This window comes from Thamnophis elegans, chromosome 13, assembly GCF_009769535.1.
Source record: "Thamnophis elegans isolate rThaEle1 chromosome 13, rThaEle1.pri, whole genome shotgun sequence".
NCBI classification, from domain to species: Eukaryota; Metazoa; Chordata; class Lepidosauria; order Squamata; family Colubridae; genus Thamnophis; species Thamnophis elegans.
Genome location: NC_045553.1, coordinates 21238725 through 21266448, shown reverse-complemented (window position 1 = coordinate 21266448; position 27724 = coordinate 21238725). Strand labels below are relative to the sequence as shown.

Below are 27724 nucleotides of genomic sequence, written 5' to 3'. Positions count from 1 at the left end.
TCTCTCCCTTTCTTTCTTTTTCCTTTTCTTTCTCCCTTTCTTTTTCTTTTTTTCTCCCTCTCCCTCCCCTTCTTCCTCCCTCCCTTCCTCTTTCTTTCTCCCTGCCTTCCTTCCTTCCTTCCTTTCTTTCTTGACTGAAGACCGCCAGATCTCCTTCCCACAGCTTCACTTTCCCTGGAGAGTTGATCTTCTGTGATTTTTAAGATAGAAGTGGTCCATTTGGGAACTACTCCAGCTCTCTCCCTTGTGGCCCCAAAGGCCACTCACATTGTGCCCCCAATATTCACTAACAAACCCCACCATAATGTGAGGTTAATTCTTTTCCAGGTTTCAGCTGGAAAGGTAATAAAATAGGTGTGCTAGAACTCCCATGCACTTAAAATGAAATCACCTTTGAAATCACCCTGCTGATCAAAGAGAGATTTTGGTCTTGGGGTTCCCTGGAGCCTTGGAAGGAGGCACAGTTGTGGGTGCTCCATCATTGGAGGTTTGCACAAAGAGATTGGACAGCCATTTGTCTGAAAGGCTATAGGGCAGGGTGTCAAACTCAAGGCCCATGGGACAGATCCGGCCCAAGGGATGCTTAAATCTGGCCTGCGGGGCCACCTGAGAAACAGCCAAGGACTGGCCCACGGTGCATCTGCCAGCAAATATGGAGCTCAGGAGGTGTACACGGCTTTCCCGAGTTCCATTTTTGATGACAGAGTGCTGCAGGAGGCTGTCGCAGCCGAAAACAGAGCCTGGGAGGGGTACCCTTGACACGAGTGATATCAAGCTGGCCACGCCCACCCTGGACACACACACATGCACCCAGTTCCCAAGGTCAAACACAACCCTGACGCGGCCCTCAATGAAATCGAGTTGGACACCCCTGCTGTAGGGCTCTCCTGCTGGAGCAGGGGGTTGGACTAGAAGACCTCCAGGGGCCCTTCCAATTCGGTTATTCTGCATTCTGTATGCTCTGAAGGCAGCTGGAACCCAGAGCATTGTGTCTGAAAGCGAAGGCCGTGCCAGTTGGTCAAAGGGGAGCCAGGCTGTGGCTGCCCCCAAGACGTGAGCCAGAAACGATAGGCCTGATGGCATATTTTACAGTGGCTTCCAAGAGCCAAGCATTACAGGAAAGCCATTAAAGATACATGCTGCAGAAGGCAGAGGTGGTTTCCTGCTTGGGGGGGGGGGGAGTTCTCACAAACATCCCCTTGGCTTCCTGCCCAGCCTTAGTCAACAGCTTCCCCCCTCTCTTTCTATGCCAGCGGGACCATCTTGAGAGGCAGTTAAATGAGCCTCAGATTCTCTGAGTGTATTTCTGGAACCGCACCGTTTCATTTGCAAAGGAGATGCTACAAATTGTTGGGTAAAGAGTTTGAGGAGACACCATGGTGAGGTTCACTGTCGACCTGAAGCTGGCACATGCATAATAGGGGTCGTATTAACTTACATTCCCTAAAGGTAAAGGTTCCTCTCGCACATGTGTGCTAGCCATTCCCAACTCTAGGGGGCAGTGCTCATCTCCGTTTCAAAGCCGAAGAGCCAGCGCTGTCTGAAGACACCTCCATGGTCATGTGGCCAGCATGACTAAACACCAAAGGTGCACAGAACGCTGTTCCCTTCCCACCAAAGGTGGTCCCTATTTTCCTACTTGCATTTTTTATGTGCTTTTAAACTGCTAGGTTGGAAGAAGCTGGGACAAGTCACGGGAGCTCACTCCATTACACGGCGCTAGGGATTCAAACCGCGAATGTCTCCTACCAGTGATGCGGTGGCTTTCCCTACGTTCGTAAATGTTTGCTTCACTTCACACATGCCCCCATCCACGCATGCACTCGGCTTTCTATGCATGCACTCTGATTGCGCGCTCACTTGCACGCATGCGTGCAGCTTGAAAACAGGCCTAAATAGGACGCCATCTTCTAGCAGCAGGGAAGGGGCAATAAGAGGGAGTGTTAGGGCTCATTGGCATTTCTTCCCGTGGGAACTGAGAAGGTGCCTGCAGCTGGTGGGTGGTGGAGTTTGGAGTCATCGGACTGATGGACAGGGAGCTGATTGGAGAATGGGACTATGGGGGGAAGTTTCAAAGTTTTGTTTTTATCAGGTGTAATTCCTGATTCTGGCCATAATCAATAGCAGAGCTCCTGGGTGAGGACATGTGTTGTAGATGCGGCTATTTTTTTTTAAAAAATATAATTTTTGTAAATAAGAAAAGAAGCAGGTGGAGAAGAAACGACTTACGTTCTTGAAGCCTCTGTAGAGCGACTGCAGTTCCTTTTTGGTGAATTTGGTTACAAGTTGGAGCTGGTCTAGGCCTTCCGGTTGATGCCGCATGGTGGACAGCTCCAACTCGCTGTCGCCGTTGTCTGTAAAAAGAAGCCAAACTTTTACGCTCCACCCTGGACATAAAAAGTATCATTTGGATCACAGAGAGGCCTGGACTTACAACCATTCATTTAGTGACCATTCGAAGTTACGACGACATTGGGAAAAAGCAACCGTTTTTCACACTTACGAGTCTTGCTGCATCCCCGTCATCAAAATTCAGATCCTTGGCATTAGAATTAAACAATGGACAAATGTATATGTATATGTACATGTACATGTACATGTACATGTACATGTACATGTACATGTATATGTATATTTGCCCACACCATGTAACCTGAGGTATAAAAGCAACACATATGTGTGTGTGTGTTGCATTTTTGCTGATAAATAAATGAAGGGAAACTAGTATAGATCTATTTCAAGCTATTTAGCTCTCATCAGCAAGCCATACCCTTGCTGGAATTCGAACCTGGGCTGTTTTTACATATTAGGCAGTTATATTAACCTCTTAAGCCACAAGCTCTCCTCCCTTATCAGCTGAGCCAGGGGAATGGTTAAGTGTTTTGTCAAAGCACCTGAGGGAAGCTGTATGCTCCCTCCCATATTTGGGCATACCAGGTTCTCTCTCTCTCTCTCTCTCTCTCTCTCTCTCTCTCTCCCTCCCTCCCTCCCTCCCTCCCTCCCTCTCTCTCTCTCTCTCTCTCACACACACACACACACACACACACAAAATGGAAAGAACATGAATAGAAGTACTTTAAATGTATAAATGATTGTGATTGGTAGTAAAACTGTATATGGAGATATTGAATAATGGAAGGATGAAGGATGAAATTTTGATTTAGTTAAGGAAATATGAATTTACAAAACAGGTGAAAATACATCTTTGAATATCATAGCGATATGAAAGAGGGGGAAAAGTCAAAATGGGGATAGAAAATAGAGGAAATGATAGCAATTATTTATTAAGATGTTAAGATATGCAAAAGGACAGGAAGAAGGTTTAGAAATGAAGGGTGATAATAAAAGCCATGTATAAATAATATGAAAAAATAGAAATGAAATGTAATATTTAGAAGTAATGATTGTTTATGTGTACTGAAATGCATGATACCTAGATGCCACACCATTCATGCACTGATATGTATAAAGACTATAAAAAATAAAAAATTGATCAAAAAAAATTCAGATGCTTGGCAACTGGTTCGCACTTATGACGGTCACAGTGTCCTAGGGTCATATCTTTTGCAACCTTCTGACAAGCAAAGTCAAGGAGAAGCCGGAGTCACTTAACAACAACTATCTTAACAACTACAGTAAATCACTCAACAACAGCGGCAGGAAATTTTGGGCTCAATTGTTGTTGTAAATTGAGGACTACCTGAACGGAATCATAGAATCTTTGATCATCAGTCTACGATCCGCATCTTAAATTTTTCAATCTGGTCAAGCCCAATAATGTATTCAGAATTCCTTCTTAGACTGATAAAGGCAAGATGTGATAAAACAAATAATAGGAAAAATCTTCAATCTCAGCTTGACCATTAATATAATACTAGGTTTATTCATTGGGCCTATGATCTGGTTTATTTAATCATGATTTGCAGAGGAGGACCGAGTGGCTGGGCTCAAATAGCAAACTAACACATTTTTACAATAGAATATAATTCTTTATTGGCCAAGTGTGATTGGACACACAAGGAATTTGTCTTTGGTGCAGATGCTCTCCGTGTACATAAAAAGACAAGATACATTCTATAGAATAGAATAGAATAGAATAGAATAGAATAGAATTCTGCTCATTCACATCCAGCAAACTCTTTCAAGGGAGGATTTACAGTCACAGACCTTCTCTGGCTTGGAAAGCTGCCAGGCCGATCTCTGCAGAACTTGGCAAGGAGTCTGGGAGAGTCATGAATCAATTAAGGAAACTCATTGTCTCCTGCAAACTCCACTCCCCTTTCGCTCCTCTTTTATTCCCTCTGGGAAGGGCCATTCATCATCCACCTGGCCTTACTCCCAAGTCGACCCCTGTTCTTTAGCTGTTCCCTTTGTCTGGCAACTCTGTGCATGCGCACACTGGGAACAGGCTCCAGTCTGCCTCACTGATGTCTGACTCCGAAGACAGCTGGTAACTGACATATGACCCTGGCCCCTTCTCTACCTCCAACCCAGAGCCCTCGTCTGAGCCTTCCCCAGACTCCAGGACTGGCCCAGGTTCCTCTCCAATCATCTCACTGGCTGAATCTGTGGCCAGCTTTGCTGGCCACTGGCGGGCCACAACAACAGATTACCTCCTGGAGTTGTGGGAACTCCATCCCTCGAGGTTTTTCAAAAAGAAAAAAGCTTGGACCTCCATTTACCCAGGGTGGTCTGAGAATTCCTGATCTGGATAGGAAGTCTTCCAAGTCTATGATCTGAATTTTACCATGATCACTTGAAGGCCGATTTGGTACAGTTTGAAGACAAAGGAAATGGCTTTTTCTATGGTATTGTCCTCAAGACGCATGGGCACTTTCAAATGGGGTGGCTGGGGAGCCATCTGGAAAGCATCAGACGATCGACAGCTGCCATGACAAGAGACATTTCCTTATTCTTTGAAGAGTTACAGGATGTCACTTCAGCAAGTACATCTGTCCGGTGCAACCCCACTGATCCCTGGATTCCTTTGCTCAGACCAGGATCTTGTGGTTTGAGGTATTTGATGCTGGCAGAAGAGATCAGTCAAATACACCGACTTCCAAGCCGGATGCTGGCCGAGAACGGACCTCCCGTCCTGATTCAGCAGAAAAGTCCTAATGCTTAATTGTGGGGAGAAAGATCCGCCTGGTTCAGTTCAAGTGGGGATTAAGACACTGGAAACATGGAGGCCGCTTGGAAAGATGGTTTGATGATGGATCAGAACCACATGAGTTCTGGTTAGCAGACCCCATGGATTTGAAAGTGGGGGGACTTTATACCTTCTCTTGGGCTTTGTACTTGAGCCTCCTGTGCAAGAACATATATTCTATTGGCTGTTGTCAGGCCCCTAATGGGGCCATGTAGGGGTCATGTTTGTCTAAGCTCAGTTTGGTTGAAGTTTGGACCGCTGATGCAATGACGGGGCGTTGGGCAATTCCCATTGTGGCTGAGGGCTACCATATTCTTTGGACTATAAGGCGCACCGGGTATATAAGACGCACCAAGATTTCAAACAGGTAAGTAAGAAAAAAAGTTTTTGTCCTCCCCGGCCCCCAGAAGCATCCTGCAGGCTTCAGTAAGGCTGGAGGAAGGGGAAAATGCCCCTGTTTTTGCAAAGAACAGCCTGTTTTTAGCTCATGTTTCTCAAAAATGGGATGTGAGGGTAGGGCTATGGGAGGCCAAAAATGTCTATATTCGGTGTATAAGACGCACCAACATTTCCACACTCTTTTAGGGAGGAGAAAGGTGTGTCTTATACTCCAAAAATACATATGGTAGTCCTACCTTTATTCAGGCCTTGGTGCAGGGAATTTTTGCCTATGAATAGAACTACCTAGATACTTGGTTTCTTTCGATGAGCTCTTTATCTCCTAAGTGCTGGCATCTGCCGAGGGCTGTTAAGAAAGGTAGGGGCTGCTCCCTGTCTCCAAGAGCATGTTCCCCCCTCCATTTCTCCCTTTAGGGGAATATAATATTCTGCCTTTTTTAATATGTCCTGGAATATTTGATTCCTCTAGGAAAGGGCTGGGTACAAACTTTCTCTACCATCAAGGCTAAAGGCTTCCTCTCCAATTGCATTCGCCCCCCCCCCCCACCTTCCACTCCCCCTCCCCCCCAATTCACTGCTGTGCTTTTCCTCACCTTAAGACAATCTCTGTTGGACAGATTTGCAGTGATTGGGGTTGTTGTTGTTGTTGTTGTTGTTGTTGTTATTACTACTACTTTCCCCAAACAAGCCCTGAAAGGCGGTGCGAGAGACCAGCGAGATATTCTGGGCAAGGGCAGAGCAAGCATGACACAGCAACGGTGAGCTTCTTTTAAAAATAGGCTGAGCAGCATCCAAGAGCCGGGCCAGCCCCACCCTCAGCTTTAGATTCCAAGGGCTGGCTCAGCCCCCAGGAGCTGGTTAGGCAGACTGCCGGAGGTCCCAGGTGCCCCTCCTCTGTTTCTCCTCTTTGCTTTTTCTCCTACCCCTCCCTCTCCCCCTCCTTCTCTCTCTCTCTCTTTCTTCCTTCCTTCACCCATCTCTTCTTTCTATCACTCCTTTCCCCTCCCTTGTCTTTCCTTCTTTTCTTCTTCCCTTTCCCCTCGCTCTCTCTCTTTCCCCTTCCCTCCCTCCCTGCAACTTACTTTCCTTCCTTCCTCATTCCTTCCTCGTTCCCTCCCTCCCTGCAACTCTCCTCCCTCCCTCACTTCTTCCCTTCTCTCTCCTCTGCCTCCCTCTCTGCAACTCTCCTTCCTTCCATCTCTCCCTCTCTTTCCTTCTTCTTTCCCTCCCTCCTCCTTCCTTCCATTCCCATCTCTTCTTTCTCTCACTCCTTCTTTTCTCTCTCCCTTGTCTTTTCTTCTTCCCTTTTTTCTCTCTCTCTTTCCCCTTCCCTCCCTGCAACTTACTTTCCTTCCTTTCTTTCTTCCTTGTTCCCTCCCACCCTGCAACTCTCCTCCCTCCCTTACTTTTTCCCTTTTCTCTCTCTCTTTCCCCTTCCCTCCCTCCCTGCAACTTACTTTCCTTCCTTCCTTCCTCGTTCCTTTCTTGTTCCCCCCTCCCTGCAACTCTCCTCCTTCCCTCACTTCTTCCCTTCTCTCTCTTCTGCCTCCCTCCCTGTAACTCTCCTTCCTTCTATCTCTCCCTTTCTTTCCTTCCTCCTTCCTTCCCTCCTCCTTCCTTCTTTCCCCATCTCTTCTTTCTATCACTCTTGCTTTCCTATCTCCCTTGTCTTTCCTTCTTTTCTTCTTCCATTTTTTCTCTCTCTCTCTTCCCCCTCCCTCCCTGCAACTTTCCTTCCTTCCATCTCTCTCTCTGTTTTTCCTCCTTCCCTCCCTCCTTCTTCCTTTCTTCCTCCATCCCTTCTTTCTATTACTCCTCCATCCCTTGCCCTCCTCATTTTCTGTCTTCCCCTGCTTCCCTCCCTCTCTCCTCTCCTGCTGTGCCAGGCAGGGCTTTTGCCAGGGTGCCAATGGAGAGACAAGGGGAGATATGGCCATCCTTAAAGCCTCTTTGGAGGTTTTGGATTTAAGGCTCCAACAAGCAAGTTTTTCCTCTTTGATTGGTATTTTATCATTGAGTGCTAAGCTCCCTTAAGAGTTACTGATTTCCTGCCGTTGCATTGTGCTGGTGAGTTGAGGATGCTGTTTCTTTATTTTCTAACAATTTATATGGCAGTCCATTTTGCTCCCACAACTCTGGGCAGCTCGCAATACGTTAAAACTGTACAATCACAGAATTAAATTACAGCCACAGAACACCAAATAATTCAGGTGGACATAAATTAACTCACGCCTCCCGTCTTTGGATCCTCCAGCTGGGCTCGCTAACTCTTGGCCCAACGCCAGAAAAGACAGCCAGGCCCTTATGGCTCTCCAAAAGTCTCACCTGGATGAGATCAACGGACTTGGCCCACCCCTAAGGAAAGATTGTGGCCTCTGCAAAAGAGTGGTTCAAATTCTGAATCCTTCCAGGGAGTTCCCAAAGGTTTCACGTTGATCCAACAGGACCAGGAGGGGTGCACTGTCATCCCACAAGTCCCACCACGGACCATTCTCAAGAGAGACCAAGATGATCTCCAGTCTCCGTTTGCTGGGAAAGATGAAGATAATCCAGAGACCTTAGTATTCAGTGTCCCACTACCATCTCTACATCTTTCCATTAAAAAAACGAAATCGTCCTACCAATAGCAGAGAAGAAATTCTGGAAACTGTAGCAGAAAACCAAATAATGAGTTGGAGGTCTTCTAGTCCAATCCCCTGCAGAAGCAGGAGATCCTAACCCATTCTGGACAAATGGATGCCTGATCGCTTCTTAGAAGCCTCCAGTGATGAGCACAACTTCTGGAGGCAAGAGGTTCCACTGAATAATTATTTTCACCAACAGGATGATTTTCCTTAGTTCTAGGTAGGATCTCTCTTTGAACAGCTTCGGTTACTTCTTGTCCTGTCCTCAAGTACTTTGGAGAACAGGTGGAATAGAATAGAATGAATGAGCTGGAAGGGACCTTGAGGTCTTCCAGTCCAGCCTCCTGCTCAAGCAGGAGACCCTACATCCATGATGGTGAACCTACGGCATGAGTGCCAGAGGTGGCATGGAGAGCCCTCTCTGTGGGCATGTGCGCCACTGCAAGCTGTTCTGCTTTCTGGCACGCATGTCAGCTGGTCTTCGCAGGCACTGCGGTGCCATAAAATGCCCCCCAAAACAGCCAAAAAAGAGTTTCTCGGGCTGTTTGGGGGGGGGCTGTTTTGGGGCCATTTCTGGGCCTTTTTCAGTCTGAAAATGGCCCAGAAACAGCCTGAAAACAGTCCAAAAAGGGCTTGAAAACAGCCTGAAAACAACCTAAAAACAGCCTGAAAACAAGCTGAAACAGCCTGAAAACAGCCTGAAAACTGCCTGAAAAACAGCCTAAAAATGGCCTGAAAACAGGCATGCACACGCCAGCCAACTAATCTTCAGGTTTCCAATGCTCTGGCTCGTGCACATACATACACATGCATGTGTGTTCTGGTTTGAGCACTTGGTGCCAAAAAGGTTCTCCATCACTGCCCTATAGCACCTCAGATGACCCTCTCTTCTTTTCCAAATATTGGGAAATGGCTATCATGTCATCTCTTACTTTTCTCACCACCGAACCACATCTTGTTCGATGGGCCCTGTGTCCAAGCCTGTCCAGATCCTTCCGTCTCTTGAGCCTGTCTTCTGGAGTCTTGGCTGTTCCTGCTAGCTTGGTGTCGTCTGCAAATTTGATGAGTCCCCCTTCTATCCTTCTTCTAGATCATTGATGAAGATGTTGAAGAGTCCTGGGCGTCAGAGGGAAATTTGACCCACCCCATGCTTCCCTCCAGGTAGAGGTAGTTCCATTGAGGACTGCATGTTGAGTGTGCTTGGTCAGCCAGTTGCGAATCCATCTGGTGGTGATGCTGGCTATCCCACATTTTTCTATCTTAGCATGTAGTGTGTTTGTCACCAGTGTGCCCAGAAAACAACAACAAATAAAACAATAGCAAATAGGAAGGGTGCATAGAAGAGCAACCAAGATGATTAGGGAACTGGAGGCTAAAACAGATAAAGAATGGTTGCTGGAAATGGGTATGTTTAGTCTGATTAAAAGAAAAACTAGGGGTGATATGATAGCAGTGTTCTGATATTTCAGGAGCTGCCCCAAAGAAGAGGGAGTCAAATTATTCTCCAAAGCACCCGAAGGCAGGGCAAGAAGCAATGGGTGGAAACTAATCAAGGAGAGAAGCAACTTAGAACTGAGGAGAAATTTCATGACAGTTAGAACAATTAGAACAGTTAGAAAGTGGAACAACTTGCCTCCAGAAGTTGTGAATGCTCCAACACTGGAGGTTTTTAAAAAGATGTTGGATAACCATGTGTCTGAAGTGGTGTAGGGTTTCCTGATGATGCAGGGGGTTGGACTAGAAGACCTCCAAGGTCCCTTCCAACTCTGTTATTCTATTCTATTCTTCATTCCAATATCTATCCTATCCTATCCTATTCTGCTCTATTCTATTCTTCATTCCAATATTTATTCTATTCTATTCTTTATTCCAATATTTATTCTATTCTCTTTTCTATTCTATTCTCTTTTCTATTCTCTATTCTATTCTATTTCATATTCCATTCCATTCCATTCCATTCTATTCTTTATTCCAATATTTATTCCATTCCATTCCATTCTATTCTCTTTTTTATACTATTCTATTCTGTATTCTATTCTCTCTTCTCTTCTCTTCTGTCCTGTCCTGTCCTGCCCTGCCCTGCCCTGCCCTGCCCTGCCCTGCCCTGCCCTATCCTATCCTATCCTATCCTATCCCATCCTATCCTATCCTATCCTGAGAATAGGATAATATATACATAAAAAATTATATTCCCTTTCTTCCTATCCCAGCTGGATAAGCCTTCTAATGAATGGAGAACTGTATGCAATTTCTCCTTCTAACGAAGATTTTATTTGAATATCCCTGTTTTCCTCGCTAGCTTTATTTAAAAAAGCTAAGATAAAGTCATGCTTCTATGCATGTTCATTGTCCCTCGCCTAATGATAAAGTATATTGCTCAGGATTGCTCCTGTAAATTCAGCAAAGGGTTCCTCTGTCTAAATCTTATATTGAAGGATAAATAATATCGATGCAAAGAAGCCAAAAAGCATTGATCTTTTTTGCAGAATATCTACAGCAGCTCTCCAGATTCCTTGGGCTGCAACTTCAATTAGCCTATTGACCAGGCTTGAGAAAATAAGTCAAAGATATCTGTAAAAGCAAGTTTACAGGAAAGAGAATTTGAAGCAAAGCGAGGCACTTGAATTTAGCTTACCCTTGGATCCAGTTTTATGACTATTCTTTATTTTTTTCATGTTAGCAACAGGAAAGAAGCAGAAATGTATTTTTCAACCCCTTTCCTCCATAGAGGTGTGTGCGTGTGTGTGTGTCTGTGTGTGTGTGTGTGTGTAGAGGTGTGTGTGTGTGTGTGTGTGTGTGTGTGTGTGTGTGAGAGAGAGAGAGAGAGAGAGAGAGAGAGAGAGAGAGATCAAATGATGGATGGAAACACCACTAAAATTGCCTCTTCAACCATTTGCAATGTGCAGGAAAACCAATTAAACCATCCTTGCAGGTGATTGTCCACAAATGCATTTGCAGAAGCAAAATAACAGAATTACAGAGTTATTCTGTAATTCTGACACATTTCCATTAAAAAAATGAAATGGTCCTAACAATAGCAGAGGGGGGAAAATCTGGAAACTAAGGATATAACAGAATTACGGAATAACAGAGTTGGAAGGGACCTAGATTAGAAGAGGTCTTCTAGTCCAGCCCACTGCTCAAATAGGAGGCCGTATACCATTCCAGACCAATGTCTGTCCAGTCTCTGCTTAAGAACTTCCAGTGATGGAGCACCCACAACCTTTGGTCGCAAGCCGTTCCACGGGTTAATTGTTCTCATTATCAGGAAATTTCTCCTTAGTTTTAGGTTGCTTCTCTCCTTGATTAGTTTCCACCCATTGCTTGTTTGGTGCTTTGGAGAATAGCTTGACTCCCTCTTCTTTGGGGCAGCCCCTCACATATTGGAATGCTGCTACTATGTCACCCCCTAGTCCTTCCTTTCACTAGACTAGACTAACCAAGATCATGTCTTCAACCAACTGCAATGTGGAGAGAGACCAATGAAACTATAATTGGCAGGTTAGTTCTCCATAAATGCATTTACAGAAATTCAGTTCCTTTCTGTTCTAATCTTTCACCAGAATTCTGCCTTGAATCTCCTTTCTTTGATAAGTCCTCTAACTCTGATCAATTGCCACCTGTTAAAGGAACTGCCATCCATTTGATGGAATCCTGAATTTGGAAAAGCAGGGAGGGATGCAATATTTGCTCAAAAAATCAGAGCTTTTCAGACAGGTAGTAAGTACCACATTTCCAATAGGTATTGTTTTCCTCTTTATTTTTGCATGAGCTAAGATGCTGTTCATTCTCCTGCATTCGATTCCACAGACTACACACTTTGCCAAGTTCTGAAACTTTTTTCCCTGTGACGTCATGGTTTGGCAGAGAAACAATTAAACTGTGGAGCTTCACAATTATGTTTAGATTAAGGGATGCCCTGCAGGGAATGGAACTGGAGGTACTTAAAAGCTGAAAACAATCGATATTGAGGTGGTCAGAAGTCGTTTTAAAGAAGGATTGATGCTGGCCAATGTCTTCAATAACCTTGTTTGCAACTCTGCTGAATTGAGTCAGCATATTCTTTCTGGCTGTTGTTTTTTTAATTATTTCAAATCATTTGGGATTGCAACACAGTCTAGAATGGGAAAGCTAGTTTCAAACCACTTCGGATTTACTCTAAAGCCACTGCCTTATTCAGGCTCCCAAAGTTTTTAAAACTTTTTTAAAAAGGGTAAAATATTTTCTTTAGTTCCTGCTCACTTCCCTTTGCCTCTCAACATCATGTGTCAATTTAATTTCTTTCTGCATTTGGGGGGAGGGGAATGTGGTGAGGATACTGTGGACAATTCTCCATCCAGGGGTCATATCTAAGATCATGTATTGTCTGTGCAAATTTCCCTTGAACATTTCCCAACTCCTGATTTCATCTGACTATTTTCTTATAAGATCAGAGTAATGAGGATATCTTAAATGGAAAACTGACAGCTGTGAAAGAAGAGAACAACAGCTGCTAGGTTGGCAGTCATGGGAGTTCACTCCATTACACGGCGCTAGGGATTCGAACCGCCGAACTGCCAACCTGAGCAACAAGCTCTGCATCTTTAGCCATTGAGCCACCACGTCCCTCTCAAGAAGCAGTAGATGGAAACTAATCAAGGAGGGAAGCTAGAACTAAGGAGGAATTTCATGTCAATGAAAAACAATGACCCGTGGAATGGCTTGACTTCAGAAGTTATGGGTGCTCCATCACTGGAGGGTTTTAACAACCATTTGTCCAGAATGGTGAAGAGTCTCCTGCTCCAGCAGGGGGTTGGACTAGAAGACCTCCAAGGTCCCTTCCAACTCTGTTATTCTATCAAAACAACAACCGAAGAGGCAATGGGAGCCTTCACATTTAAATTGGGTAGAAGATAACAAGTCTCTTGGGAAGGAAGGAAGGAGGTAGGGAACCACTGCCCCAATTTGGCCTCCTTCTGTCCTAAAATATTTGGAATGCAAAACTCCAGGTGATCATAAGATGGCAGCAAACAGTTGCTCGGTTGCTTGTACTTATTTCTAATTTCTAATTCACTAATCAACTTTCATTGTTCATTTTCTAATCTGTCATCTAACCAATTATACCTTACATCCCAAATTAAATAGCATCCTGTTTATCCTTTGTCTTTAATGTCCATTGTCAACCTATCCATCTCGACGCAATCTAATATTTTCTCTATTGCCATTTCCTCTGTGGAAGAAGAGAAAGAAGAATATTTACTGTAAGTGATATTATGGTACGATGGTATAAAAGCGTAAAATAAAATATTTAGAATGCTAAATCTATAGAGGTTTATGCTAGAAATATGGAAAAAAATAGATATGAACATGATACTGTATAAACAAGTCCTAAATGGTTGCAAGTAAGAGGTGTAATAGTATGTATATTGTAAAAAATACCTTGGGGATACAACTAGTAGTTTGCTGTTGCAAAGTTGAAACTGATGTTAAATGAAGAAAACTGTACAATAAAAATACTTTTTAAAAAAAAGGAGCTGCAGGGTGCAGCCAACCAGCCTTGACCCAGGTTTTTTGCACCACGTTGGTGACAGCCTGAATGCTTATCCTCTTCTGTGGAGCTCTTGAGCTGATTTCAAGCATGCATTCTCTTCCCAGCCACCCAGGGCCACCCCCTGCGTGACTTCATCCGAGTTGGCTGAGCTTTTGGTCCACCTAGAGAAGGTGAGGGTCACCATGGATGGTCCAATCTCTCAGCTCAAGTTACCCTCTAGCTATGGGGAAAGGTTGGAGAAGAAGGTGGTATTGGTACCAGGCTCCTGGAGGAAAGATGAGATGGGGGTTTATAATGGAGGAATCAATCAATCAATCAATCAATCAATCAATCAGTGTTTGGGTAACAAAGTTTAAGATGTGGGTGCTCCAACACTGGAGGCTTTCAAGAAGGGACTGGACAACCATTTGTTGAAAATGGTAGAGGGTCTCCTGTTTCAGCAGGGGAGGGGTTGGACTAGATGACCTCCAGGCATCTAGTCCTCCCTTCCAACTCTGTTATTCTGTTCGGTTCTACTGCCCTCCCAGGACTGGCATAGCCAAGAGAGTCAACCCTTGAATTGGGGCTCCAAGGAAGAGTCCTATGCAATGCCCAGAGCTTGGTGCCACTTTCAGCAGGAGGTTTGCAAGTGTTTATCTCAGGAGAAGAAAGAAATCTCAGCTTTCAGAAGATGACTCCAGAGGGAGGGAGGAAAGGGAGGCAGCGGTCAAAGAAAGGCCAGGCCACACCAGCCTCCTGTTTACTGCCACTTCGGACAGAATAAATCAGTCAGAAAGGAAAATGGGGCTGGGGATGAGACCATTTAAAGAATTGAAGACTTGCATTCAGCCCCAGGGAATCAAAGAAGTTTGGAAAGAGAGAGAGAGAGAAGGGGGTGGGAGAGGGAAAGAGAGAAGGAGACAGGGAGAAAGGGGGAGAGGGAGAAAAGGGCGAAGGAGAGAGAAAGGGGGAGAGGGAGAGAAAGGGAAAGAGGGAGAAAGGAGAGAGAGAGAAAGGGGGAGGGGGAAAGGAGAGAGAGAAAGGGGGAGAGGGAGAAAGGAGAGAGAGCAAGGGGGAGAGGGAGAAAAGAGAGAGAGAGAAAGGGGGAGAGGGAGAAAAGAGAGAGAGAGAAAGGGGGAGAGGGAGAAAAGAGAGAGAGAGAAAGGGGGAGAGGGAGAAAAGAGAGAGAGAAAGGGGGAGAGAAAAAAGGGGGAGGGAGAAAGGAGAGAGAGAAAGGGGGAGAGAGAAAGGGGGAGAGGGAGAAAAGAGAGAGAGAGAATGAGGAGGAGGGGCTAGAGGGGGAGAGAGGGAAAGGGAGAGGGGGAGGAAAGAGAGAGAAAGGGGGAGAGGGAGAAAAGAGAGAGAGAAAGAGAGGGAAAGAGAGGGGAGGGGGGAGAGAAAGGGAGGGAGAAAAGAGAGAGAAAGGGGGAGAGGGATAAAAGAGTGAGGGAGAAAAGAGAGAGAGGGAAGAGAGAGGAGGAAGGAGAGAGAGGGAGGGGAAAAAGAGAGCGGTGGGGAAGTCATGCTTGCTGCCAGGGAGAACCGGGACAACCGAAGAGGAGGAGGAAGAGCCCCTTCCCACCTTACCTTCCATGGACATGGGCTCCAGGATCCCGAACTGCTTGAGGACGGCGATGAAGAGGATAATGACCACCGCCACGGCGCAGAGCTCCATGCCCTGGATCGCCATGGCCAGCCGGAGTCCTTCGAGGGGCGCAGGGCAGCGTTGGGGGCATGCGAGGCGCACCCCTGCTCGGGGCCAGCCCAGCTCCCCTGGGAAGGAAGGCGCCAGGGCCCAGCCAGGTGCCAAGGGAGGCGCTCCGTTGCCAGCTGCTCACATCTTCCAGCCCCGCTGCCCGGGGAAAGGCTGCCGGGCACCGCTGCCACTCTCTCCTCCTCTTCAGGTTTGCCCCCGGGGCCGCGGCGGGGCAGGGGCGGGCAGAGGCCAGGAGGAGAGGCGGCGGGGGCGGGCGGGGGCCGGAGGGTTCGCTCCTTCTGGGCTCATGAAGGAAAAAGGCGAGGCAGGAGCCAGCGGGCAAACTTTCAAAAGTTGGCAGGAGAAAGTTTTCCCGGTGTGAAGGCGAGCCCAAGGAGATCCCGGCGGACGAACGACTCCGGCTTCTGCCCAGGCGGTGCCATGGCTTCCAATCCTCCCAGATCCAGCTGGAGCCTCAGCCGCCTGCCCGCCCGCCTGGTCCGGCTCAGGAGCCTGCAGGGGTCACACCGAGATCCTCCGGAGCACCCCGGGCGCCCTGCAATGCACCGTCGATTCCGGAGTCGAGGCGCCTGACCACTGCTGGCATCTCCGGCTGGCTGCAATGCCATTGGTTGCAAGGGCGGCTATAAAATGCCAGCCCCCACTCAGAGGAGGAGGGGGAGGAGGCGGCCCTGGCTGAGCCATCCCGGGATGCAAGAGACCAGAGTTGCCATGGCGACGACGCTGTGGTCCAGCCTCATCCCCGTGGAGAGCAAGCATCAAGTGCAGCTGATTTCAAGGCAGGCGGTGAAAGAGCAGAGCAGAGGTGACAGCTCAATCTTTGGGGTGGGGTGTTGGTGGCGGAGGAGAAACCAAGATGGTAAAGGTCCCTAAGTCATTATTTGGCTGCTTGTAGGACAAGAGTCCCACCCCTTCTCTTCAAACTTTGCATTATAGAATAACAAAATAACAAGAGTTTGGAAGGGGACCTTGGAGGTCTTCTAGTCCAACCCCCTGCCTAGGCAGAAAACCCTATACCGTTTCAGACAAATGGCTATCCAACATCTTCTTAAAGACTTCCAGTGTTGGGGCATTCACAAGTCTGGAGGCAACTTCTGTTCCACTGATTAATTGTTCTCACTGTCAGGAAATTTCTCCTCAGTTCTAAGTTGCTTCTCTCCTTGATTAGTTTCCATCTGAAGAGAAGGACAAGGGAGGAGTGGGGAGACGTGATAGCAGCCTTCCAGGATTTGAGTGGCTGCAACACCAAACTTCTTTATTTTTCTTTCTTTTTTCTCAATTGTGAAGAACCAGCATCCCTGAGCATGTGCAGAGTCCTTTCCTGAATGGACAGGGCACGTCTCAGTTTCCATCTCGGAGGGAAAATTAAAAACGACTCAGGGTGTTGGGTTAGGGGGATATCCCAGTGAAAAAGTTTGGGGGAGGGCTTTTTAAAATGTCCTCTTCCCCAAAACTGCCCCCTAACCCCACCCCGGCAAGGGTCACAGGCTGATGGACTAGAAATGGTCCCTTCATAGAGGCAGCTTTGGAGTGGAAGGGAATTGGAGAGGAATGGCTTGGAAAATGTGGCCAATATAAAAATAGCCCGCTGCAATGGCCAATTCTGGACCTTTGGAAAAAACTTCTCTTTTGGTTACCATAGCATTAAAAAAAGGCCTTGAGGTTCTGGAAAGAGGGCAGAGAAGAGCAGCAAGGATGATTAGGGAGCTGGATGCTAAAACATATAAAAAACGGTTGCAGGAATTAGGTTGCTGTTGTTCTTGTTAGTTGCGAAGTCGTGTCCAACCCATCGCGACCAGGGGTGGGTTTTTCCTGCCATCGCTGCCAGTTCAGTGCGTGCAAAAATTTTGCTACGCAGACATGTGCATTTGCACAAAAATAGGTCTGTCCATGCACAAAATGTTAAAAAAAAAGAAAAACAATTACATTTGTGCAATTGTTCTGTGCTTGCGCAGAATCAAAAATCAAGATGGCGGCCCTGTAGGATAACTGGTTCAGGGGCGTGGCAGGCCTGGGTCACTGCTAGTTCCAGTGACCCAGGCCACAAACCACTGGCGGTTCGAGCAAACTGATCCAAACCGGTAGGAACATACCTCTGATCACGACCCCATGGACCACATTCCTCCAGGCCTTCATGTCCACTATCATCCCCTGGAGTCTATTGAAGCTCATGCTGATTGCTTCAGTGACTCCATCCAGCCACCTCATTCTCTCTCCTCCCTTTCTTCTTTTTCCCTCCATCATTCCCAGCATTAGGCTCCTATCCATCCATCCATCCATCATCTCTATAATCCATCCATCCATCTACCCATCATCTATCTATCTTTCCATCCAGCCATCCATCATCTTGCCATCCAGCCATCCATCCATCCATCCATCCATCCATCCATCCATCCATCCAGCCAGCCAGCCAGCCAGCCATATCTATCTATCTATCTATCTATCTATCTATCTATCTATCTATCTATCTATCTATCTATCTATCTATCTATCATCTATCATCTATCTATCTATCTATCTATCTATCTATCTATCTATCTATCTATCTATCTCTACTATCTATCTATCTCTACTATCTATCTCTACTATATCTATCTATCTATCTATCTATCTATCTATCTATCTATCATCTATCTATCTATCTATCTATCTATCTATCTATCTATCTATCTATCTCTACTATCTATCTCTACTATATCTATCTATCTATCTATCTATCTATCTATCTATCTATCTATCATCTATCTATCTATCTATCTATCTATCTATCTATCTATCTATCTATCTATCTATCTATCTATCTATGTTGTTGTTGTTAGTTGCAAAGTCATGTCTGACCTATCGTGACCCCCATGGACAATGTTCCTCCAGGCCTTCCTGTCCCCTACTATCCCCTGGAGTCCATTCAAGCTCACGCCAACTGCTTCAGTGAACATCCAGCCACCTCATTCTCTGTCTTCCCCTTCTTCTTTTGCCCTCCATCCTTCCCAGCATTAGGCCCTTATCTATGTGTCTGTCTGTCTGTCTGTCTGTCTGTCCGTCCGTCTATCCATCCACCCATCCATCCATCCATCCATCCATCCACTATCTATCCATCCATCCATCCATTATCTATCTATCCATCCATCAATCCATCATCTATCCATCCATCCATTATCTATCTAGCCATCCATCCATCTATCCATCCATCCATCCATTATCTATCTATCTATGCATCCATCCATCCATCCATCCATCCATCCATCCCTCTATCTTTGTTATTGTTAGTTGCGAAGTCATGTCCAACCCATTGCAACCCCATGGACAATGTCCCTCCAGGCCTTCCTGTCCTCTACCATCCTCTGGGGTCCATTTAAGCTCACGCCTTCAGTGACTCCATCCAGCCACCTCCTTCCCTGCCGTCCCCTTCTTCTTTTGCCCTCCATCGTTCCCAGCATGAGGCTCTTCTCCAGGGAGTCCGTCCTCAAAGGATCTGACCTTCTGAAGAGCAGTCAATTGGATATGTCCAGTCTAATGAAAAGAAGGACTAGGGGTGACATGAGAGGAGTCTTTTAATATTTGAGTGGTTGCCATAAAGAAGAGGGGGTGAAGCTGTTCTCCAAAGCACCTGAGAGTAGAACAAAAGCAGTGGGTTGAAACTAACCAAGGAGAGAAGCAACTTAGAACTAAGGAGAAACTTCCTTAGTTGGGGGGGGGGGCAATTGATCAGTGGAACAGCTTGCCACCTGAAGTTGTGGGTGCTTTATCCTTGAAGGCTTTCAAGAAGAGACTGGACAACCATTTGTCTGAAAAGGTATCAGGTCTCCTGCTTGAGCAAGGGGATGGACTAGAAGACCTCCAAGCTCCCTTCCAACTCTGTTATTCTGTTATTCCCCCACTTTGCCAGGACAGATCCTCTTTTATTATTTCCATGTCTTCATCACCTGCTCCCTCCAGATGTTCAAGACTTCCACTCCCATCATTTGCATCCAAAGGATCACCTGGGTACCTTCAAAAAATTCAGCCACTTTGGATAGCAAGCTGTGTGCCCCCAGCCAGTGTTTTCAAACCCGAGATATAAAAGCAATGTGTGTGTGTGTGTGTGTGTTGCATTTTTGCTGATAAATAAATGAAGGGAGATAAGTATAGATCTATTTCAAGCTATTTAGCTCTCATCAACTAGCCATACCCTTACTGGGATTCGAACTTGGGATGTTTTTACATATTAGGCGGTTATATTAACCTCTAAGCCACAAACTCTTCTCCCTTATCAGCTGAGCCAGAGGAATGGTTAAGTGTTTTGTCAAAGAATCTGGTATGCCCTCGTATGCTTGTGGCAAAAATGCAACCCAAAAGGCTCCTAGGGTGGAGCTGAAAGGCAAAAGGGCAATTCAGTGAATATTTGGGCATACCAGCTACTTTGACATATATATATATATATATATATATATATATATATATATATATATATATATATATATATATATATATATATATATATATATATATATATATATATATATATATATATATTATGTATGTATAGGGATGGGGATGGGGATGGGGATGGGGATGGGGATGGGGATGGGGATGGGGATGGGGATGGGGATGGGGATAGGGATGGGGATAGGGATAGGGATAGGGATAGGGATATAGATATAGATATAGATATAGATATAGATATAGATATAGATATAGATATAGATATAGATAGATAGATTTACAACCCCCGGTATGCCCAAATATGGGAGGAAGATCACTACTTCCATTCTCTGTCCTTTGGCTCATCACAAGAGACCATCCAGACAGAAACCCAATATTTTTACTGTTGCCTTTTTGTTACATTTGTTGTATTTGTGCTGATAAATAAATAAAGGGAGACTAGTATAGATCTATTTCAAGCTATTTAGCTCTCATCAGCTAGCCATACCCTTACTGGGAATCGAACCTGTGCTGTATTGCATCTTAGGCAGATGTGTTAACCACTAAGCCACAGAGCTCGACTCCTTATCAGCCAAGCCAGGGTGAAAGGTATCTGTTTAGATTTACAACCCCCGGTATGCCCAAATATGGGAGGAAGATCACTACTTCCATTCTCTGTCCTTCGGATCGTCACAAGAGACCATCCAGACAGAAACCCAATATTTTTACTGTTGCCTTTTTGTTACATTTGTTGTATTTGTGCTGATAAATAAAGGGAGACTAGTATAGATCTATTTCAAGCTATTTAGCTCTCATCAGCTAGCCATACCCTTACTGGGAATCGAACCTGTGCTGTATTGCATCTTAGGCAGATGTGTTAACCATTAAGCCACAGAGTTCTTCTCCTTATCAGCTGAGCCAGGGAATAGGTATGTATTTAAAGTTGATGGTCTCTTGTGACGAGCCGATGGACAGAGAATGGAAGCAGTGGACTTCCTCCCATATTTGGGCATACCAGGGGTTGTAACTTTAAATATATATATATATGTATGTATGTATGTATGTATGTATGTATGTATATATGTGTGTATATATGTGTGTATATATATGTGTGTGTGTGTGTGTATATATATTTATCAGCACAAATATAACACACACACACACACACACACACACATACAATTTCAGAATTTTGCCTTCATCAGGAAGTGATTTTGAAAAGCTCGATCAGCTCAATCATGTGAGGAGAGGAGCTGCCATAAAACCAATTCATTTAAAGAGCAGCATAAGCCATTTCCTCCAGAGAAAACCGGCCTTAATAGAAAATCAAGTGGCAGGCAGTTCCACTGGATATCCATGCAGGAGACAAAAAGTTTCAGCAACAACACCCCCCAAAAAACCAGCTTGCCTTCAGAAACAAATTCACTGAATAACCGTGTTACTAATTTAAGACGAGTGGCAATTCACTTAATGACAACTGCAAGAAAGTTCATCAAACGAGGCAAGATTCACATCCCAAATGCCTTGCTTATCGACAGAAATTTGGGGTGCGATGGGGGTTGTGAGTTGTAAACTTCCTGTAATTCAATACAGTGTGTGATTCCCTTGAGAATCTTTGCTCCTTTGTGTAATCCCTGCCCAGGCTTCCCTCTTTCTGTCACTTCTCCCAGTTCGCTTCCTCCTCATTTTTCTCCCTCACTTGGGAAAGGAGTGGGAGGGGGGGCAGAGAAAAGGGGGGGGACTTTCCCTGCCTAAACATTCCTGTGCAAAGAAGACATTGATCCCTCTTTCTCGCCGTGTGAAATATTAAAGAGGTTTAAAGGGATAAAAGCGCCAAGGCTGCCTTCGTTCCGTCCCGGGTGCATTAGCGAAGATTGGGCCGTCGCTTTAATGGATGCCATTGGACAATCAGGCGTTGCTCCGGCTGCTTTGCTGGCCTGCTTTGCTAGAAGCATCTCCCCAAAGAGTTTGTTTGGGCCAGTGTCCAAAAACAAAGGTAATTTGGTAATCAAGCTCTCTCCCAACAAAATGTTAGAAGAGAACGAGGAATGGATGGTTGGAATGGAAACCCAAGAGGCCTTTGTTAGTGTTCTGACTGAGGTTTCCCCAAGAGCCTGAAGCCAATTCCTGGTCCCGACAAAAAACCCTTTTATTAATTGACTGGGAATTCTGCTCATTCACATCCAGCAAAGTCTTTCGAGGGAGGATTTACAGTCACAGACCTTCTCTGGCTTGGACAGCTGCCAGTCCCGTATCTGCAAAACTCGTCAAGGAGTCTTGGGGAGTCATGAACCAATTAAGCGAACTAATGGTCTCCTGCAAACTCCATTCCCCCTTCTCTCCTCTTTTCTTTCCTCTGGGAGGGGCCATTCATCGTCCACCTGTGGCCTTACTCCCAAGTCGGCCCCCATTCTTTAGCTGTTCCCTTCGTCTGGCAACTCTGCACCTGCACACCCTAGGAAAAGGCTCCAGCTGTTTGTCTGTCTCATGATGTCTGACTCTAAAGACATCTGAGAGCTGGCATATGGCCCTGGCCCCCTTTCTGCCTCTGACACAGATCCCTCATCCGATCCTTCCCCAGACTCCAGGACTGGCCTACCTTCCTCTCCAACCTCCTCACTGTCTGAATCTGCTGCCAGCTCCGCTGGCCGCTGGCAGGCCAAAACAGTTAGAGGTGCCCAGGTGGGCGAAGAGAATGCAGTTGTGTCTTTCCTCCAAAACACTAAGCTAGGATTGCAAGACTACCACGATTCCTTTGGGCTAACTAGTCAAAGAGTGACCACAGGATCTGAAAATGTTTTCAAATCCACTCCATTTTGCAGTTTCCACCAAGTTCTATCTAAAGCAGGAGTCGGCCACCTTAAACACTCAAAGAGCCATTTGGATCCGTTTCCCACAGAAAAGAAAACACCAGGAGCCACAAAACCTACCAGGGGTTGAAAAGCTCAATGAATCATGTGCCGGTGGGTGTCGCACATTGGCAGTTGCGACACATATTTTGAGCAACAGGGAGCTGCAGCAGAGGGATGAAAGAGCCACATGTGGCTCCAGAGCCGCAGGTTGCCGACCCCTGATCTAAACCCTGTCATATTACTTCAGGGGTGTCAAACTCGATTTCATTGAGGGCCACCACAGGATTGTGTGACTGAATGCCAAAGGCGCACAGAACACTATTACCTTCCCACCAAAGGTGGTCCCTATTTTTCAACTTGCATTTTTTTACATGCTTTTCAACTGCTAGTTTGGCAGAAGCTGGGACAAGTCAAGGGAGCTCAGTCCGTTACATGGCACTAGGGATTCGAACCGCCAAACTGCCGACCTTTCTGATCGACAAGCTCAGCATCTTGGCCCCTGAGCCACCGCGTTCCCCATTTACTTCTGTCAGAGTTAACAGGGCGCATGCCTCAAGAGATGTAAAGTTAACGATGAGTACAGCAGTTATTATCCGGCATATCTTTATCATCTCAGAGATTTTTTTATATCTTTTTTTAGAGTATGCATCTACAGAGGTCATGCAATCACTTATACGCAAATATATATATAGTCTACATACATACAGCAATTAAACTGGATGTATTGCATCCCTCATGGTCCAAAGCCACAGAGGCAGTAATTATCTCAGGATGACAGCCACTCAATAAAACAGATCAACAGCAAAATGTAAAACAGCAAACACACACACACACACACACACACACACCACCCATGCATGTTGGCTAGTGTGTGGCTCTGAGTTTTTTAGGCATGAATTGAGAGATCCTGTGAAGCCTCTGACACATTGGCCATGGACAGACACACAGGCATAAAATATAGCTACCTACTGTGCAAAAGAGACAATCAACAAGCCAAGGAGGAAACCGAAAGAACCAAAACACCTCTTTACCAGCAATCAACATCCCAATGGGTAGAGATTAGCACCAAGATTGACATCAGACCAACAATCAAGAAGTTGACAATAGCACAATCAAGTAACTTTCAAACAAGGTAACCGTAAGCCACCCAACCAATGGACCACTCTCATCAATTTTACAGGGGAGACCACTAGAATATAAATTGAGACCAAACCTCACTCCCTTACTACAGGTAGTGTTGATGCAAAAAAAACCACCAAGATCAGAGAGCACCAAGGACCCCATCCTCCTCCTCCTCCTCCTCCCCCCCCAAATCTACTCCCTTCTAGCACTGATGATATTATCTAGTTTGTTAATGAAAGGTCTACAAGAAAACTCCCAAGCTCAGAAAGTACCAAGAATCCCACCATCCATCCATCCATCCATCCATCCATCCATCCATCCATCCTCCTCCTCCTCTCTGCAAAATTCCCTCCCTTCTAGCACTGATAATGTTACCTAGTTTGCTAATGAAATGTCTGCAAGAAACCCACCAAGTTCAGAGAGCACCAAGTACATCCTGGGTTGTTCATCAGATATCAAGGCTTCCAACTACCAGAGATCATTAGTTGAATGAACAGGTAATCAGTTACTGCTGCTGCTGTATTAAAGCTCACTTAGACTGCCAGAGGCTGTGGTGGAGATCTGGAATTATTCATTTTGGACAAGGGAAGCAGCTGCTCCAACTGATAAGGAAGCAAATAAACAGTAGCTGGGAAGTTCTCCAGCACCATCGCACCTAAAGCAACCCAGCAATGCTGTAACTCAGAGAGGTCTTCAAACTTGGCAACTTTAAGACTGGTGAATTTCAACTCCCAGAATTCTCCAGTCAGCATAATTTACTCTCTTGCAATCCCTTCCTCTGCAATCTCTCTGCTTAGATCAGAGGTCCCCAAACATAGCAACTTGAAGACTTGTGGACTTCAACTCCCATAAATTCTCCAGCCAGCATAACTTACTCTTTTGTAATCTCTTCCTCTACAATCTCTCCACTTAGATCAGAGGTCTCCAAACTTGGCCACTTTAAGACTGAGCTGGCTGGAGAATTCTGGGAGTTGAAGTCCACCAGTCTTAAAGCTGCCAAGTTTGGGGACCCCTACTGTAGCTTGATGATTTGGATGGGTCTGACCTTTACAAGGTCCCCACAGAAGGTATTCCAAGTCAACCTCATAGCCTTTGCTCTCCTGAATTATGACACAGATTACAGATTATCAGAATTGGAAGGGATCTTGAAGGTCATTAGTCCAACCCCCACTCACCCAAGCAGGAGACCCTACATCATTTCTGACAGGTGGCAGTCCAGTCTCTTTGTGAAAGCTTCCAGTGATGAAGCTGCCACAACTTCTGAAGGCAACTTCTATTCCATCGGTTGATTGTTCTCACTTCAGGAAATTTCCAGGTTGAATCTCTCCTTGGTCAGTTTCCATCCATTATTCCTTCTCTGGCCTTCAAAGGTGCTTTGGAAAATAGCTTGATCCCCTCCTCTCTGTGGCAGCCCCTCAAATATTGGAAGGCTGCTATCCTGTCTCCCCTGGTCCTTCTCTTCACTGGACTAGCCATGCCCAGTTCCTGCAACTGTTCTTCATGTTTTAGCTTCCAGTCCCCTCATCATTCTGGTTGTTCTTCTCTGCACTCTTTCTAGAGTCTCTACATATTTTTATAGAATGGTGACCAAAACTGGATGCAGTATATTCTGTGTGGCTTTACTAAGGCTTTATAGAGTGGTATTAGCACCTCCCTTGATCTTGATTGTATCCCTCTGTTAATGCAAACTTAGGATTGCGTTGGCTTTTTTGGCTGTCGCCGCACACGGCTGGCTCAGCTTTCTTCACACAAGAGCTCACCTTTATCTTTCAAAAGGCCTGGAATTTTAGGTTTTTGCTTTTTTTAAAAAAGATATATCCTCTCTTCAAACAGTGTCAGGCAAAAGCAACCAGAATCACTTGTGAAGCATCTCATCAGTCCTCGACTTACAACCACAATTGAGCCCAGAATTAGTCCACGACTAACCAACAGTTTTGGAGTAAGCTTTGCTCCATTTGGCGACCTTCCTTGTCGCTGTTGTTAAGTAAATCACTGCGGTTGTTCAGTTAGTAACCCGGCTGTTAAGTGAATCTGGCTTTCCCGTTGACTTTGCTTGTCAGATGTTTGCCAAAGGGCATCACGTAACCCCGGGACATTGTGACTGTCATAAATAGGAGTGTCTGAATTTTGATCATGTGATCATGAAGATTGTATGAGGTTTGTGTGGAAAACAGTCTAAGTCACGTTTTTGGGGCCATCATTAATGCATACCACTTGCAAAGTCTTCAAATTTTGATTGTGTGATCACAGAGATGTTGCAATGGCCAAAACAGTCGTCTCTTTGTTTCAATGCCATTGTAACTTTGGTCACTAAACGAATCATTTCAAGTTGAGGACTTCTTGTAGTTGTATTCCTAGTCAACTGGTGCAAGAATCTTGCCAGACTGACTGCATTCCTCTGGTGGAGCTCTGGCCTGAATTGTTTCCTGCAGCGCAATAATTCTAAACTCGTGCCCCTCTTGAGCCCTCCTTCCAGTCTAGCTGGAGATTCCACACAAACTGTGGGAAGAAAGAGGAAAACGTTCCAGCTGTGAGTTTTCTGCCCACTCCCACCTGAAAGAAAATCCAACAATCAGAGAGAGAGATTGAAAAATCAAGTGCCCGGCACATCCTGGAAGCTAAACAATGCTACACCTTGAGACAGAAAAATGAAATACTGTGTCATTGTTCTGCCAACAGCCAAGAAATATACATAATTTGCAGCAGTCATAAATAATAGCAAGCAGATAACTGAGAGGAGAACAACTTAGGTTGCTCCAAAGCCAAATGTTTTCCATTTTTTCCCCTCTTTAATGCTGCACTTGCAGTGACAATAGAGTTGAAAGTGGAATCCATTGGAGTTGGGAGAAACAGTAAATTATATACATATATTTCATTCCTGGTCAGATGAACAGAGTTGGAAGGGGACTTGTAGGTCATCTGGTCCAACTCCCCCCCTCCCCCACCCAAGCAGGAGACCCCTATGCCATTCTGACAGATGGCAGTCCAGTCTCTTCTTGAAAGCCTCCAGGGATGAAGCTCCCACAACTTCTGAAGGCAACTTCTGTTCCATTGACTCTAGAATAACAGAGTTAGAAGGGACCTTGTAGGTCATCTAGTCCAACCCCCCACCGAAGCAGGAGACCCGACATCATTTCTGACAGATGGCAGTCCTGTCCCTTTTTGAAAGCCTCCAGTGATGAAGCTCCCACAATTTCTGAATAGCAGAATAATAACAGAGCTGGAAGGGATCTTGTAGGTCATCTAGTCCAACCCCACCCCAACTGCCCAAGCAGGAGACCCTACACCATTTCTGACAGATGGCAGCCCAGTCTCTTCTTGAAAGCCTCCAGGGATGAATGAAGGTGTGTCCCACCCAAAGGAGTCAGAAAATCCAGGCTAAAATCCCCTGGCTATTATGCAGCAAACCCAAGTTCTATTCATCATGCAACCAAAATTCACAGTTTTTTTCTCTCCTGCTCCATGGTTCAGCCTTTAAACCTCTCTTTTTGGAACAAGAAGGGCCCATCCCTCCTCATGGTAACTAACAGTGTACAGGTAGTCCTGGACTTCAGAGGTGGGCTGCTACCATGCAACGCAGCGCGCAACGCAGAACAATTTACAGGGAACATGCAATCACTAAAATTCAAAATGATGGCGCCCAAGCGACACCGAGGGAACCGGTTCGGGGGCTTGGCCAGCCTGGGTTGCTGCCGGATCTGCGACCCAGGCCTGAATTCCACGACCGAACCGGCAGCAACCCACCTCTGCTGCACTTATAACCATTTGTTTAGTGATGGTTCAAGGTTATGTGACTTATGGTCGTTTTTCCACAGTTACAACCTTTCCAGCATTGCTGCAGTCACGGTAGAGATGAGTTCCTACCAGTTCGGGTTGGTTCGGCCGAATAGGTAGTAACTTGGCCTGTCACACCCCCAAGCTGGTTCTCTCATTGGCACCATAGGCAACACC

At 45.7% G+C, this 27724-nt stretch overlaps 1 protein-coding gene across 1 annotated transcript in view; it reads right to left on the bottom strand.

Moving 5' to 3' along the window:
- The window catches only part of KCNIP3 (potassium voltage-gated channel interacting protein 3), a 33382-nt gene extending 17408 nt beyond the window's left edge, over nucleotides 1-15974 (bottom strand). Inside the window, exons 1-2 of the mRNA XM_032228851.1 lie at nucleotides 15269-15974; nucleotides 2230-2354 (exon numbers count right to left, since the gene is read on the bottom strand). Coding sequence (XP_032084742.1) covers nucleotides 2230-2354; nucleotides 15269-15371 — 228 coding nt within the window. The 5' untranslated portion in view covers nucleotides 15372-15974. The remainder of the gene's footprint in view (nucleotides 1-2229; nucleotides 2355-15268) is intronic.
- Between the last annotated feature and the right edge of the window lie 11750 nt (nucleotides 15975-27724).